General features: G+C 48.6%; 1 protein-coding gene across 5 annotated transcripts; it reads right to left on the minus strand.

The window, feature by feature from the left end:
- Positions 1-485: 485 nt before the first annotated feature.
- On the minus strand, positions 486-15,374 carry LOC309794668 (urokinase plasminogen activator surface receptor-like). 5 transcript variants are annotated; one of them, XM_082606455.1, is made up of 8 exons: positions 15,161-15,366; positions 14,912-14,995; positions 13,451-13,561; positions 12,030-12,173; positions 4,819-4,971; positions 4,109-4,243; positions 1,961-2,107; positions 488-1,063 (listed from the first exon to the last, which is right to left on the minus strand). In XM_082606455.1, the coding sequence occupies exons 3-8, from the start codon at positions 13,539-13,541 to the stop codon at positions 810-812; spliced, it is 924 nt and encodes a 307-aa protein (XP_082462581.1). In that variant the 5' UTR covers positions 13,542-13,561; positions 14,912-14,995; positions 15,161-15,366; the 3' UTR covers positions 488-809. The 5 variants fall into 5 exon arrangements, with proteins under 5 accessions (XP_082462582.1, XP_082462580.1, XP_082462581.1 ...); XM_082606454.1 differs by lacking the exon at positions 14,912-14,995 and having other exon boundaries at positions 487-1,063; positions 4,819-4,911; positions 15,161-15,373; XM_082606453.1 differs by lacking the exon at positions 14,912-14,995 and having other exon boundaries at positions 12,030-12,170; positions 15,161-15,371.
- Positions 15,375-16,268: the final 894 nt, after the last annotated feature.

The following is a 16,268-nucleotide window of genomic DNA, read 5'->3' on the forward strand; positions in this document are numbered from 1 at the left end:
GCTTGCCTCAGCGAACCATGGAAAACATGAATTCTGCCATGGTACTCAGTCCCACTGAAATGGTAGTCCTGTCTTTTTCTCAGTTTGTCTGAGGGTATCCTAGGAAATATAGCCCAGCCTTTATCTCCTGCCCCCAGGGCAGCAGGGGAATGCGGTCCAGTCTCTACTCCTCACTGCAGGGCATCCAGGGGTCATCCCTAGTCATTTCCTATCTCAGAGCCCCCTAGGAAATGCAGACATGTCTCCTTAGAACAACAAAGTAGTCTGGACCTTTGGATGTGGGAGAAGAGACTGGAAGGTTAGTGCTTGGGTGAGTGAGTTGGAAGGGTGCATTTGGAGCCCAGAAATAGATGTGGAGGTGGCTTAGGGTGGAAGGCTGCATGGGACAGCTCCCAAGGCTGGGACCTCAAGTGCTTGGGTCCTACAATATGACCCCTAATTCCAGGATCCTGAGGAAAGGTGTCCCCCAGTCATCCTCTCTGGAGAAGGGCAGATCTGGCTTTGTTCACTGATACAAAAATCTTTATTTAAGTACAAAATATTAAATAAAACAAATATTAATTAATAATAATAGCGGCAACAATATTAATATCACAAGAGCTCTCGCCTGCTGGCCCGTAGCCTTCCTCTAGTTTTTCTCCTCTGATTCTCACAGTTCTCTGAGATAGGTGTTTTGGCAGCTGGGAAAACTAAGGCCCAGAGAGGGGAGCACACTGGTCTGAGGTCACACAGCAAGTCAGTAGGGCTGGGAGCTAAGGGAAGGGCAAAGGGGTCCCCTGGATCCAGCCAGGGCAGTGGGATTGTGGGGTTCAGGTGCAGAGGAAAGTACCTCCCCACAGTCTGGCAGTCATAAGCAGGGTAACAAAGAGGCTGAGGTGGGCAGGGCCAGGCAGGGGGGCACCCCCCGTGTGGGGCTGGGTAACCAGGGCTGGATGGTTACAGCCATTTCCAGTACAGCAAGAGACGCTGAAATGGGTGAGGCTGAAAGCTTCAGCCACATGGAGGCCTTGGCACCAGGAGGGGGCTGCACAGCCTCTTATGGTGTAGCTTGGGTTCCCCAGTCCTGAGGAGAAAGAAGACCATGTGAGACTCCCAGCTCTCGGGCCTGGGACTGGAATTCTCACTGGGTACCAGTGAGAATACTGGTACCCAGTGAGAATTACCCAGGTAGAATACTACCTCGTGGTGGGTATCCCCGGAGAAAGCAGCAGTTCTAAGTGTGGTCCTGGGACCCCTGGGGTTCCTTCCCTCAGACCCTTCCAGGGGATCTGTGAAGTCAAACTTATTCTTGTAATAATGCTAAAACCTCATTTGCCTTTTCTTGCTCCCACAAATGTTTTTTGCTCTCACAAGGGGTTTCCTAGAAACCCTAGGACATGTGATCTTGCAACAGACTGAACGCAGAAGCAGATATGAGGGTCCAGCTGTCTTCTATTAAGCCAGATATTAAAAAGATTGCAAAACGGTAGAACAAGGCCAGTCTTCTCGTTCAGTTTTTTCATTTTGGAAAATGTCTCCTTTTTTCTTTCATAAAAATATGTCCACATGTCGTGAGTTTTCAACGGTTCTTTTAAAATGAACAAATACTATAGATATGACTGACGTAAGCAGTAGTTTTTAAGAGCGTGAAAGAATTTTGAGAGCCCAAAGTTTGAGAACCTCTGGAATAAAGGAACCTGCCCAGAACTTCACAGGAGAGGATCCTGGGAGGTCCACCGAAAGTCCCACCCACCCACGGAAGTCCCACCCCCAAAGAAATCCACATTTCTGTGGCCCAAGTATACATTTCCTAATGAACAAGTCCTAATTTCTTACTGCGCTTTGCACCCTCCTGAAGGAAGTCCCACCTTCTCCAACAGGATGATCCACCTCAATTAAGTCCAGCTTCATGGGAAGTTACCTCTTGCAGAACCCCCCATCCACCCCATAAGTATCCTCTCCCAGCCTCCTAATGGCTCACCATTAGTGCCAGTGGCTTCCAGACATTGATTCATGGGGCCTCGGCAGTCAGTGAGGGAAGTCTCTTCGGAGGAACATCCATGGGTGCTGTTCCCCTCACAGCTGTAACACTGGAAGCCGTTCAGTGGCAGGTTTTGAAGCTCCAGGACTTGGAAGAAGACCAAGTGACACAGAAACCAAAGAAATTAGCATGAGCGGTTCACAGCATTACATCCCCAGGACTCCCAACTCTCAGCCCTAGATGTCGTGGAGCCCTCTTGTGGTCAGTCATTGGAACAGCATGCTCTTCTGGGGTGGGGGGGGTTCTCTAGGGCCTGCGAGAGAAATTCCAACCCTCAGCTCCCCACGAGCTCCCACCTGCCTAGACACAGGGTAAGACGAAACAGTCCTTGCCCTCAGAGAACTTACGATTTAGAGCTACACTGTCCCATATGGTAGCCACTAGCCACATGTGGTTGTTTACATTGACATTGAAATTAATATTAAATAATAAAAAATTATTGCTTATGTCAGTCATATCTATAGATATTTACTGCATTAGAAATGAAAACCAAGAGACTTTAAAAATGTATTTGTTCATTTTAAAAGAACAGTTGAAAACTCACGACATGTGGACATATTTTTATGAAAGAAAAAAAGAAAAAGGAGACATTTTCCAAGTATCAAGTGCTCAAAAGCCATATATAGTAGAGGCTGCCATATCCGACAGTACAGATACAGAACATTTCCATCACCATGGAAAGTCCTGTTGGACAGTAGTGATTTATAGAGACAGAATAACACAAAGGATCTAGATTATACTGAAGGGCACAGTTAGGGAAACTTTCCCTGAGGACAATGCTTTAAAGCTGAGACCTAACGAATCAGAAGTAGCCAGCCAGGTGAACTCCTCGGGGAGAGGTGTTCCTGGTGGAGGGTGCTGCATGTGCAAAGGCCATGAGACAGACACATGCTGGATTAGAGAGGGCATAGTAGAGTCTTTGCATTTCATTCTAAAAGCAAGGGGAAGGCACTGAAGTGATTGAGGAAGAGTGACATGATTTGATTTACATTAAACTGTTGGTGGGAATGTAAACTGACACAGCCACTATGGAAAACAGTATGCAGGTTCCTTAAACTAAAAATAGAACTACCATATGACCCAGCAATCCCACTACTGGGCCTATACCCTGAGAAAACCATAATTCAAAAAGAGACATGCACCACAATGTTCACTGCCGCACTATTTACAATAGCCAGGACATGGAATCAACCTAAATGTCCATCGACAGATGAATGGATAAAGAAGATGTGGCACATATATACAATGGAATATTACTCAGCCATAAAAAGAAACGAAACTGAGTTATTTGTAGTGAGGTAGATGGACCTAGAGTCTGTCATACAGAGTGAAGTAAGTCAGAAAGAGAAAGACAAATACCATATGCTAACGCATATATATGGAATTTAAAAAAATGGCACTGATGAACCTAGTGGCGGGGCAGGAATAAAGATGTAGACATAGAGAATAGACTTGATGCCATGGGGTGGGAAGGCGGAGCTGGGGCAAAGTGAGAGGAGCATCGACGTATATACACTACCGAATGTAAAATAGTTGGCTGGTGGGAAAACAGAAGCATAGCACAGGGAGATCAGCTCGGTGCTTTGCGATGACCTAGAGGGGTGGGTTAGGGAGGGTGGGAGGGAGGCTCAAGAGGGAGGGGATACGGGGACACGTGTATGCATATGGCTGATTTGCCTTGTTGTGCAACAGAAACTAACACGGTATTGTGAAGCAATTATACTCCAATGAAGATCTATTAAAAAAAAAAATCACTCTTGCTGCTGTGTTTAACATTGGCTCTAGGGTAGCAGGAGGACCAGCAAGGTCATTGCAACAATCTAGGTGAGAGGCCATGGTGGCTTGCACCAGGATGGTGAGCAGTGAAAGGATTCAAGAGGATATAGAAGCATAAAGCACAGGTCTTGGTGAAGCTTTGATAGTTTCATTGAATTCCCACAGAATCCTTCTTTGAGAAAGGGCTTGATAGGTCCACTTTTCAGAGAAGGAAACAGAGAGGAGGGGTTTCCCTTCAAGCAAGCAGCAGTCAGCCTGAGTGCACCTCCCCACACCAATCCCAGGCCTCACGCCGGGTCCCCTGCCCCTTACCTGGCCCCCCATTGCATTTGGTGGTGTTGCAGCACCGCAGGAAGTGGAAGGTGCGGTTGTTGTGGAAGCCAGTGGGGCCTGGGCAGCCAGGAAGGTTGCCACAGCCTCGGGAGTGGCGCTCATCCCCTGGACTCTCTGTGGGGGCAGAGGAGGAGGTCAGATTGTTGATGAGGGGCTGAGATTGGATTTGCCCATGGTAGCAGTCCTCTGTCCATCCTCTGCTTCATCCTTCATTATAGGACCCTCATGTTATTGGGAGCAGCCATATATCTAGCCAAAAGACACAATTTCCAGCCTCCATAGGTATAGTCAAGTGGCTAAGTTCTGGTCAACGTGATCTAAGTAGGAAGATTTTATGGGACTTCTAGAAAGGAGACCCTTTACAGAAGGAGGGGTGCCCCCCTTTTGCCCCTTCTTTTCCCCCCTCCTTCTTCCTGGAACTTGGACATGAGGTCTGGAGCTCAGGCAACCATCTTGGACTATGAGGCAATCTTGAGAATGGAAGCAATATGTAAGAAATGAGAAGACATTTGGGTTCCTGGTGACTGTGGAACTGTCCTAGTGGCCCTGGACTTCCCATCACTGGACTTTCTGGGTGAGTACTAACTTTCTACCTTGCTTAAATCCCTGTTATTTGGGGGTTGTTGTTTAGTGCAGCCTTGGGGAGGAACAAAGCAGGGAGGGGGAGTTGCTGGCAGGTTGGGGCTCACCTTCCAGGCTCTGGTGGGTTACCACCTCCAGGCACTGTTCTGCAGGGTTGCGGCATTGCAGGGTCCTGTCCCAGCCCCTCTCACAGCTCAGATCTGACGAGGCACAGGAAGCACATTCGAGGTAACGGCTTTGGGGAAAGGTAGAAACCTGACCTGTTTGGGGAGGATTAGGAGGGTGAGACTCCATGGGGAGAGTCCTAGAGACCCACGGTTGTTTCAGGAAATTCTTCTAGTACCAGTGTTTCCTCTTCAGCAACTAGTGGCCTAATTGGATGGGCAGCTTTTGCAGCCAAAACTTCTTCTGCTGGTCCATCAACAGCAAAATTGAGTTCAACAACCCAAAACAATAGCGGGAAACCTGCTACCTCAGCACCTAACCAGAAGCCCGTGGGTTTGACTGGTCTGGCAACATCATCCAAAAGTGGAATAGGTTCCAAAATAGCTTCCAGTAACAGCACTTCACCCACTGTACCACTGAAACCACCTCCACCTCTAACTTTGGGCACAACTGGCCTTAGTTGCTCAGTTAGTTGTGACAATGTTAGCAAAGTAGGTCTTCCCAGTCCAAGTAGTTTAGTTCCAGGAAGCAGCAGCCAACTAAGTGGGAATGGAAATAGTGGGACATCAGGGCCTAGTGGAAGTACCACTAACAAAACCACTTCAGAATCAAGCAGCTCTCCCTCAGCATCCCTTAAAGGTCCAACTTCACAAGAATCACAACTCAATGCCATGAAGCGATTACAGATGGTCAAGAAGAAGGCTGCCCGAAAGAAACTCAAGAAGTAATGTGGCCAAGTAGGTTTTTATATTATATTACCCTAAAGATTAAAATCTTATTATTAAGACATAAACTGTAGTATACATAATTTAATAAAAATCTTCATAATGAAAAAAAAAAGAGGACTCACTTGAGGACTCACTTCAGCATCAATTCTTCCTTATCCCACTCTTCAGCCAATCATCAAGTGCTGCCCATCCACCGCCTGAATCTTTCTAGAATCCATCCCCTCTTTTCCAGCTCCATGACCAGGTCAGACCTCCTTCAATACCAGCTTCCTCCCTGGCCTCCTGGTTTCCATTCTTGCCCTTCCCACCCCAATGCATCCCACACAGCCCTAGAAGAATGTTTCTAATACTCAAATCTGACCCTGCCTCTCCTCTGCTCAACACTCTTCCATGGGTCCCCAGTGCCTTCAGAATAAAATCCAAGAAACTCAGTGTGGCTTTCAAGTTCCATCAAAGACTGGGTCCTGGTCACCTTTCCTGCCTCATCTCCCTCCACCAGCCCCTCAGACTCTACACCGGTTTTCCTCAGTCCCCGAGTATACATGCTGACTCCTGCCCAGCCTTTGCATCTGCTGTGGTCTTTGCCTAGAACCCTTTCCCTGCTCCTTATTTTCCCTATCTCCTACTCATTCTTCAGAGGCCATCTTCTCCAATTTTGCCTCCTCCAAGAAGCCCTCCTTGACCTCCCAGGCTGGATTAGGTGCCTCTCGGGGTTCCCCAATCCCAGCCCTGCCCACTCTGGGTCATCCCCGTGTGGTAACAAGTCTGTTTCCCTCACTGTTTGTTTGTTTGTTTGTTTTTGGCCATGCCACATGGCTTCTGAGATCTTAGTACCCCCACGAGGGATGGAACCCGTGGCCTCTGCAGGGAAGCACAGAGTCCTAACCACTGGACTGCCAGGGAATTCCCTGGTTTTTTTTTTTTCACTCTTTTTGTTTGTTTGCTTGCTTGTTTCCTTCTATGGATTCAGTCCCAGGAGGGTAGGGCCAGGGCTGTCTTGGTCACTACTATGTCCCAACACAACCCAGCACAAGGCTGGGGCCAGAAAAGATATTCAATAAATATTTGTTAAATGAATGAATGAATGAACAATTACTTAAAACCCTTCTATTGTTCCCTGTGGTAGCCAGCTTCCAAGATGGCCCCCAGTGATCCCTGCTTCCTGGTATTTGTCCCTTGTGTAGTCCCTTCCCATAAGGAATAGAGCTGACCTATGGAACCAATAAGATACTGTGGAAATGATGGTGTGTGACTTCTGTGTTAGATCACACAAGACACTGAGATTTCTTCCTGGCTCTCTCTTGGATCACCTGCTCTGGGGGAAGCCAGCTGCCATGTTGTAAGGACACTCAAGCAGCCCCACCGTGAGGTCTACATGGTGAGGAACTGAGACTTCTGCCAAAGCCAGGGGAGCTGATCATCCATGTGAATGAAGCTACCCTGGGTGCCTTCAGATGACTGCAGCCCAGTGTCATCTTGACTACGACATAATGTAAGATGCAGAACCGCCTAGCTAAGCCACTCCCAGAATCAGGACCTTCAAAAACTTTGTGAAATAATACATGCTTACTTTTGTTTTAAGCTTTGGGGTAATCTGTAATGCAGCAATAGATATTTAATACACTACCCAATCATGTCAGAGGTCAAAGCCTCATTTGATTGATCTGTGATAAACTTGCCTCTCACATGGACCTTCCAGTCCAGGCCAAGTGGATGAGTTACTTTTCCCTGGAAACACCAGAGTCATCCCTCTGCCTAGGCCTTGGCTCACACCATTCCCAAGCCTGGCATTCCCTTCTCTTCGTGACCCCAGATATCCAAGTTTGAGTTTGGGCCAAGTCTTAGAGAAATTAGAGGGCTGTCTCAGCCAAGGCTCTCAACTGGCAGGTCAGCAGCTGTAATTAGGTGAATCACTTACCTCCAAAGCCAGATCTTCTCCACCCTCTCCCAAAAGAAAAATAACTAAAAGGCTGACAACCCACATCTTCTAATATGAACCACCATGAAAATGAAAACACGAACTGCCATCACTGCCAAAATAGCTGTCTCATACCACCCATGGGTCTCCTTTGTGAGCTCTTCTTCTTATGTCACTCTTCTAAATGTGGGTGATCCTCAGGCTCTGTCTTAGGCCCTTTTTTCATTTCTCATGGTACACACCCTCTCCCATGGGATGTTATCCATTGACACAGTTTTATCTCCACCTATCTGCTGGGAACTCAGAAATCTCTCTCCAGGTAAGACTTCTCTCCGAGCTCCATACCTGTATACCCAACGGCCTCCTGGAAGTCCCCTGGCTGTCCGTCAAACACCTGAATCTCTACCTGCCCCTAACAAGACTCTCCATCTTCTCCAAACTGCTTCTTCTCCTGAATTCCACGTCTCTGAGATGGCCCCATCTGGCCCCCTAGGGTAGAATCCTGGCAGACTCCTTGATCCTCCATATCTAGGCACCCATCTGATACTTCTACTGCCCTGTCTTCTGGTTCTGTAATCCTTTTGCTCTACTGTTTCTGATCTCCAGTAAGTACATCTATTGAGTTCTTAATTTTAGTTCCTTTTCTTTTTTTTTCTTAGTTCCTGTTCTTATTTCTGTTGGAATCATTTTAAAAATGGTTTCCAGATTTCTGCTAAAAAGTAACGTTTCCTCTATTTTCTTGAATATATTGATCATAGCTCTTTTAAAGTTCCCCTGTCTAATAACTCCAATATCTGATTCATGACAAGTCTGTTTCTATTGTGGGATTTTTCTCTTGGTTTCTGGTCAGTTGGTCCTTTCTGTTTTCTTCAGGATACCTTGTAGGTTTTGACTAGATGCCAGACACAGACGACTATTTGTAAAGGCTCTAGATGACGTTATCTTCTGCCAGAGAGGATTAGGTTTTCTTTCTGTCGAAGATCCGACGTAGGCATTTTTAGGGCTGGTCAATTTCAGTTTTGCCCTTACTCCTAGGATGTGGTCTCAGGGGAAAGCCTGAGACCTCTCTTTCCAACCTGGCAACCTCGGTCCCCCAGCGTCATATGCCTGCTGGAATTCCTGCTCAGTTCTGTAGCTTCCCAGATACTATTTTCTGTAGAGTTCCTTGGAGTCTCACCCTATGCATGTACGGCTTGCCAATGACTTGAAGGAAATTTGCAGATCTGGGGACTCCTTTTTCTGTAGTTCCATGCATTCCAGGATTTTACTTCTCATTTTCCAGACACTCTGGCAACCCCAGACTCCAACCTCTGCCTTGTCAGCCTAGCGACGATCTCTTTCTATTTGCATTCTAGTTCCCTTCCAGAGCAGTGAATTGGCAAGTGCACTCAAGGAAAAAGCCAGCTTGTCTGTGGAATTCGACTTCTGTGCTTCCCTTATTTCGAAGATTGGAGCACCTCAACTTCCTCTCTTCATTTGCTTGTTCTTGAGTGACTTTAATAATTGTTTATAATGTGTCCAGCTCTTATAACTGTCATTGACAGGAGGGTTGGTCTGATACAGGTGACTCCACATGACCAGAACTGCACAACCATCCCTACATCTAATCTATCATCACCTTCTGCTCATCTACCTGCTAAATAGCTCTTAAATCCATCCACTTCTCTCCATTTGCACAGCAGACAGACACTCTCTTCTTCTTCTTCTTCTTTTTTTTTTGGCCGCACCACGCAGCATGCAGGATCTTAGTTCCCCCACCAGGGAATGAACCCGCGTCCCCTGCAGTGGAAGCACGGAGTCTAACCACTGGACCACCAGGGAAGTCCCTACACTCTCTTCTTTATCTGGACAACCTCACGCACCTCCAAGTTGGTCTCCCCTCATCTACCTTCCCTCCATCCTTCCTTCCCTCCAATCTCTCTTCCACTCTGAGGTCAGAATAACGTGTCAAAAAATACAAATCTGAGGGCTTCCCTGGTGGCGCAGTGGTTGAGAGTCCGCCTGCCGATGCAGGGGACACGGGTTCGTGCCCCGGTCCGGGAAGGTCCCACACGCCGCGGAGCGGCTGGGCCCGTGAGCCATGGCCGCTGAGCCTGCGCATCTGGAGCCTGTGCTCCGCAACGGGAGAGGCCACAACAGTGAGAGGCCCGCATACCGCCAAAAAAAAAAAAAAAAAAAGACGAATCTGATAGTGATGCTCTGTACTTGAAACCCTTTCATGACCTCCCAGTGTTCCCCAGATGAAGTCTATATGCCCCACCATTGCCTAGAAGGCCCTGTATAATGTGACCTTGCCAATTTCAGCAGTTCCTCTTGCCCCATCTCGTCCTTCTTCCAGCCATGCTACTTTCACCCTCCACTGGGCCTCTATATCTGTTGCTCCCTCTGTCTGGAAAACCCTTTCTACTGTCTTTTTCACAGTCTGACTCCTATTCATCCCTCAAGATCCAGCTTAGCTGTTGCTTCCTGTATAGGAAACCTTCCCTGACCTGAGTCAAGTATCTCTTCTAGGGTCTTACAGCCCCTACTCTTAGTTATCTCAGCCCTGGTCACTCTGGCCTCTGTTTCCCCTATCTCAGCCCTGACAATTCTGGACTGTGCTTCCCTATTACAGCTCTGACCTCTCTGGTCTGTTTCCCCTATCATGGTCCTGACTCCTTTGCATGTGCTTCCGCATCCCAGCTGCGACTAATCAGGGCAGTCACCGTCAGGTAATGGGTCTGCCTGCCTCACCCAGCCCCACCCACATACACATACACACTAGACTATGAGCCCCACGGGGGCAGGGCCCAAGGCCATCTTGGTCACTCCTGTGTCCCCAGTATCACAGAAGAACAGGATGTGGTTTAACCAACTATTCTAGTCATCACAAGCAGGGTAAAATGGCATTAGATATGGGGCTGATAGGGACTTCCTTGGCGGTCCAGTGATTAAGACTGTGCACTTCCGATGCAGGTGGCATGGGTTTGATCCCTGGTCAGGGAACTAAGATCCTACACGCTGCGTGGCACGGCCAAAAAGATAAAAGGGGGGAAGCTGATATAGATATATTAGTTATTGAATTACTGAATTGATAGCTGCTGCCCAAGAGGACCCCTGACCGCTCCCAACCCTCTCTGTATTTTATTTTTGGGGGCACACTGCATAGCTTGTGGGATCTCAGTTCCCCGACCAGGGACTGAACCTGGGTCACGGCAGTAAAAGCCCGGAATCCTAACCACTAGGCCACCAGGGAACTCCCTGCAAACCTGTCTTTAGAACTCTCATGTCCTCAAGATCCACTAAAGGGGTAACACCAGGCCCAGCAAGCGGCCTCCAGTTCTGACTGGTCAATATTATTCTGTGGCACTGACCAATATTGTTAAATATTTTCACTATTATCTCTGATTACAAGTATTATTTAGACTCAATTACAAGTGCTTTCCTTCAGCACATCTAACAGAGAGAGGAAGCCGGCATCCTCTCTTGTCATTTCCTTGAAGATAAACATCTGATTCAGTCCCCACCAACAGATGAAAGTTGGAGGTCAGGATAAATGAAAATCTAGTGGAATCAGGATGGATGAAGAACAAGGAAACAAACCCAGTGCAGAGGCATGTGCTCTGCTTCTGACGTCATTGTGACTAGACTGGCCTTAACCCATTTCCTTCCTCACCAGGGCCAGGAAGAGGAATCTCTGTCTGACCGTGCACCATGGGTCCATTCGCTCCCCACCTCTCCTCTGCTGTGAGAACTTGGGGAATGTGAGCCTTTCTGAGTCTTTTTCTTATGCCGACCAGAGCCTAAAGGCATGAAACCCAACAAAAAGCCTTACGGACGTTTCTTCACATTCTTATTTGTTGCCCAACTTATGAATCATTGATTCTAGGGAACTTTCCAAGCCCACGGCAGCCTGTCTGATTCCCTGCTATTTTGACTTCCTTTAAGAACTCTGAGTCTTTGGTATCTCCGGTCTTTGTATCCCTTGCTGAGCATCTATTGCTTGAATCATCTCCTGTCCCATGAAAAAAATTACATGGCAAAACATCAGTGAGATACCTCACCTACCTCTCAAGTGTGTGTGTGTGTGTGCGTGGCTTCTTAAAGGCAGGTGTTGCATCTTATAAATAACAACCACACACACACACATACACACACACCCACAAACACATATGAGATGGGGTAGGATTAGGGATGGGATGCGTTTGTAGATGGGAGCGGGATTGCGGACAGTTGAGATGAGATGGGGTTGATGAGGGGATAGGATGAGAGATGTCTTTGGAAGGAGGATGGGTTTGAGTTGGAGCGTGTTGAGGATAAAATGAAGTTGGGGACAGGATTGGAGGTGAGGTTGAGTTGGGGTTGGAGCCAGGCTGGAGATGTGTTTAGGATAAGGAAAGGTTTGGGCCGGGGTAAGGCATGGAGCTGGGGTTGGGGTGGCCTAGGATGAGGGATAGGACCAGGATGATGATGGAGGTTGAGCTGGGGATGGTTTGGGGTTGGGGATGGTGAGGGCTGCCCTACTCACCAGGACTGGGCTTGTTGCACACGTCTGACCCACACACGGTCTCTGTCAGGGTGATGATCTGCATGCCAGTCCGATAGCTCATGGTCCTGTTGGTCTTTTCTGGGTGGGTACAGCCTCTCTCCACCACCTCCAGCGCACCACCTTCTATGAGGAATGTCTCATTGTCACCCCAGAGGCTCCCCTGGGCCCAACCAGCCTCTGACACTCCTGGTTATAAGGTCACCCGCTCCCAGGGCTGATCCCCGCCAGGCCTCTCTTCTTGCTTGAGTCCAGCTCTCTTTTTTCTAGAGTTATGCACCCTCCCCCCACCCCCCTACACTGGAAGCCTACTTTCTTTTAGTGATAACACTATCCCTGGGACCTTCTGGATCCATCCACCCCCTCCCTCCCAGCTTGGTGATCTTAGCAGGGAGATACATCTGATAGGAATCTTTAAAGGAAAATGCTTCGAGCTTACCAAAAAGTATAAGAGAATGGTATAATAAATACTGTGGCTCCATCCCCGAACTTGATAAAATATTAGCATTTTGCTATATTTGTTTCAGATATTTTTAAAAAAAGAAACCAAGTTTCAAAGACAGTTAAAGCCTCCTGGTTACCTCCCTCCCTCAAATCCCACTTCCCTTATGCTCTGTCCAGAGGCAACCACAGGTGTAGGTAATTCTAACACCTCTATGCAGAATATATATTATTGTTTATTTGTATACCGTTTATGTATTTTGATTGTTAGATACTATTTCTATTAAAAGGTGTCAAACTCTGCAACATGCTTTTTTTTTTCTTTCAACCTTACATTTTTGAGATGTATCCAGGTTAATACCTGCAGCCCTAGTGCCTTCATTTGAGCTGCTGTGGGGTATCATGCGTGATTATACTGGAAGGTTTTTCCTCTGCTGACGACTGACTTCAGTCTTTCCAGTTTTCCATATCACAAACATTAGGGCTAAGAACATTCTTTGACATGTGTCTCTGGGTAAGTGTGGCCAAGGTTCTCTGGGGTCTCTACATTCCTAGAAGTCCAACTGCTTGTGTAGGTTATGTTCATCTTTAACCAGATATTGCCTATTGCCACGTCGCTCTGTTTGGTGGATGCACCAATTTACCCCCCTAACAGCAAAGCCCGCAGCTCCACATCCTCATCGACCTCAGTATTGTCAGATTTTTCTTTTTTTTCTTTTCTTTTTTGCTGCGCCAAGTGGTATGCCGGATCTTAGTTCCCCAAGCAGGGATCGAACCCGTGCCCCCTGCATTGGGAGCACAGAGTCTTAACTACTGGACTTCCAGGGAAGTCCCTGTCAGATTTTTAAATGCTTGTCCCTCTGGGGGCTTGTAACCGGTCTCCGTGTCTTTTTCATGCGTATTTCCCCGACTGCTCGTGAAATAAGGTTTCTTTGTCACTCCCGTTCCCTGCTCCAGCTCACCTTCCCATATGCGCAGGACCGTGGTCCTGCAGAGGTCCTGGCCGGGGGCACACTCTTCCACCCTGCAGGTCCCGGTACTCTTACACAGCATGCACCGCAGGCCCCAGGAGGCTGGGGGCAGAGAGGGGGAGAGGAGAGGTGTTATCGCTCCGCGCCAGGATCCCGCTCTCGCCCCCTTAAGCCCCAATACCTGGACCAAGTCTACAGGCCATGTGCACTCAGGTTCGGGCTCCACTTTTGCCCGCCCCTGGGTTCCAAGGCTGGTTTCCAGCCCGCTATACCATCTTTAGGCCAACGTTCTATCTCCATCCTCTACCCTAAAGTTCTTTCTCCGTCCATAGGTCCTTCCTAAGTCCAGCCCTCGCTCGCTTTCCCTTTAATTCTCTCTGAGCGCCGGGCCCATCCTGAAACTCCGACCCCCCACCTCTCCGCGGGTGTGGACGTTCTAGCCCGGCTCCCAGTTAGGTCCTTTCCTCCACCCCGCCCGCCTCGGCCTACTCCGCCTCGCGAGCTCTCCTAGGGGTGTTCTAGCCTCACCAACTCCAGCCAGTCTTTATGTTCTACCCCCGTTCCCGGTGCCCTCCACTAATGCCCACTGGCTCTCCTCCCCTCCGTAGCCTCTCCCCAGCGTTCTCTCTCCTCACCCAACAGTCCACACCGAGCTTCTAACTCCGCGCATGAGCCGTGCGGAGATGCTAACCCCACTACTACTGTGGCCTCCCCAGAAGTTCTCCCGCCTCCCACTAGCTGCTCCGGAACTGTTAGCCCCTCCCACTGCCCCACCCCGACGTTCTGGCCCCGCCCACTAGCTCCGCCCCAAGGCCTATCCCTGCCCATCACGTCTCCCTTGCGGTCCCTTCCCCGCTCCAAATTCGGAGTCCCCTCCGGAGGGGAGTTACTCATTCTAGGCCTCCCGCGGTCCGGAAAACTTTCCCAGTTATTTATTCGTTACCGAACCATCTCCCAACCCCTACCCCCAGCCCGGCCCTGCCGCACCCTGACAGCAGTTCCTTCTCAACTTCCTTTCATTTTCCAACCCTTTTTAGATTTTCCAGAGAAAGGAGGTGAGAAGTCTCGTTGGCTAGAGGATAGTGAAAGGGAAGGCGCCTCGAAGGAGGAGCCTTGGGTCCCCGGCCCCCCGCTCTGCGACGCTGAGCCTGACTTTCTTTAGACCTTTTGTTAAATGAGACGCTGTCCTCCCTGTCTTGCAAATGTGTCTGTGTGTGCGTGTGTGTGTGTGTAGGGGGGGAGGGGAGGATCTGATACAGGGGAGAGGGCTGTAGGAGCCCCCGCGGGTCAGAATCCCACTTACAAGGACTTGCTGTGTGACCTCCGACCAGTTAGTTAACCTCTCTGTGCCTCAGTTTCTCTGTAAAACGAGGTTGAAATAGTTCCTCCCGCCCAGTTGGAAATTTCAAGGAAGGAGCTTAGAAGAGTGCCTGGACTAAAGAGCGTACTCACTACATGGCGGCTGTTGTTAAGCGCCTTCGCTCAACGAATATTTCCTGAGCGTCTACTGTGTGCCCGGTACCTTGCCGTGTGAAGCTGCAGACAGCAGGAGAATTATTATTTGAGTGTGGGTGGAGGGGCTGCGGACTGAGCCATCCTCCAAGTCATCAGACTCTGAGCTCTCTTCCCCTCCCCTCCCCCCTCCCTCCCCTCCCGTCCGACCCGGTCCCCAGCGCAGAGATTCGGGCACCCAGCCCCTACCTGGAATGAAGGTGTGAGCTAACAGTAGCAGCACCAGCAGCGGGCGGCCCATGTCCGGCGGCGGCTCCTCTCCGCGGTCTCCCTGCACCTCTCAGTCTGGCCCCCGGGAGGAGAGAGTTTTGTGGCCCTGGGGGCTCCTCCCAGACGTTTGCGAAAGAGCGAGTCAGCTCCAGATGCGTGGGTCATCCACCCCCACCCACCTTCCTCACAAACTTCCTTTACCAGGAAGCGCCAGCGAGGGGTAGGGGGGCTCTGACTCACGCTGGCCGTGGACACAGCTGTCCCCAGACTGCCTGGGTGCAAATTCCACTTCTCTCTCTTCCTGCCATGGGACCTTGGGCAAGGGCCCTCACCCCTCGGATTAAAACTTGTCACCATGGGAAATTTGTGGCTGATTATTAGATAATATAGGTCTTTCTTCAGTTTTGTTAGGAAGGATAATGGTATTGTGGTTATATGGGAAAATGTCTTTATCGTTTAGAGCTGCACGCTGAAATATTTGGGGATGAAATAATACAATGTCTCCATTTACCATAAAACACATCAGCCAAAAAGTAGATATTGCTGTTATGACCATGGTTTTGTGGTTACGTGGAAAACTTTTTCTTATATTTTACAGAGATGCTCAGTGAAATATTTAGAGGTTGAATGTCATCGATGTCTGCATTTACCTTGAAATATTTTAGGAAAAAAGAAAGACAAAATAGAAAAATAGCTGTATCAATTATATCGAGGTACTTTATATGCCATTCTGTCTCCTCTGTGTTTGTAAACGTTCATAATAAGTTTTTTAAAAGGAAAATAAAGTGCCAAAGGTAAAATAGTCTCTCCCTCCTGGTCAGAGCAATTTAATGCAGTTGAATTAAATGCCTGAAACAGTCATTGGCCCACATGGAGGGCTCAACAATCTCTGTCAACATTTACTGAGGACCTACTTTGTGCCAGGCACTGATCCAGAAGCTGGGGACACAGCAGGAAAGTCCCTGCTGTTGTGACAATAGGGAGTAAATATATGTTATCTAATCTATTGCTGTCAGGCTGTGATAAGTAAAGTGCAGAAAAACAAACCAGATTGAAGGAGGTGCAAGGGTACAAGTGAGGCAAGGTT

Source organism: Mesoplodon mirus (genome assembly GCF_964341445.2).
Source record: "Mesoplodon mirus genome assembly, chromosome: 19".
Classification (NCBI taxonomy): Eukaryota; Metazoa; Chordata; class Mammalia; order Artiodactyla; family Ziphiidae; genus Mesoplodon; species Mesoplodon mirus.

Excerpts from the sequence above, each read along its gene's own strand:
- LOC309794668 (XM_082606452.1), bottom strand. The coding sequence starts at position 15,212 with ATGGGCCGCCCGCTGCTGGTGCTGCTACTGTTAGCTCACACCTTCATT. Across the intron at positions 12,174-13,450 it reads GGTCCTGCGCATATGGGAAG|AAGGTGGTGCGCTGGAGGTG; the intron begins GTGAGCTGGAGC and ends CATTCCTCATAG. Across the intron at positions 1,064-1,960 it reads GGAAGCCACTGGCACTAATG|GACTGGGGAACCCAAGCTAC; the intron begins GTGAGCCATTAG and ends CTTTCTCCTCAG.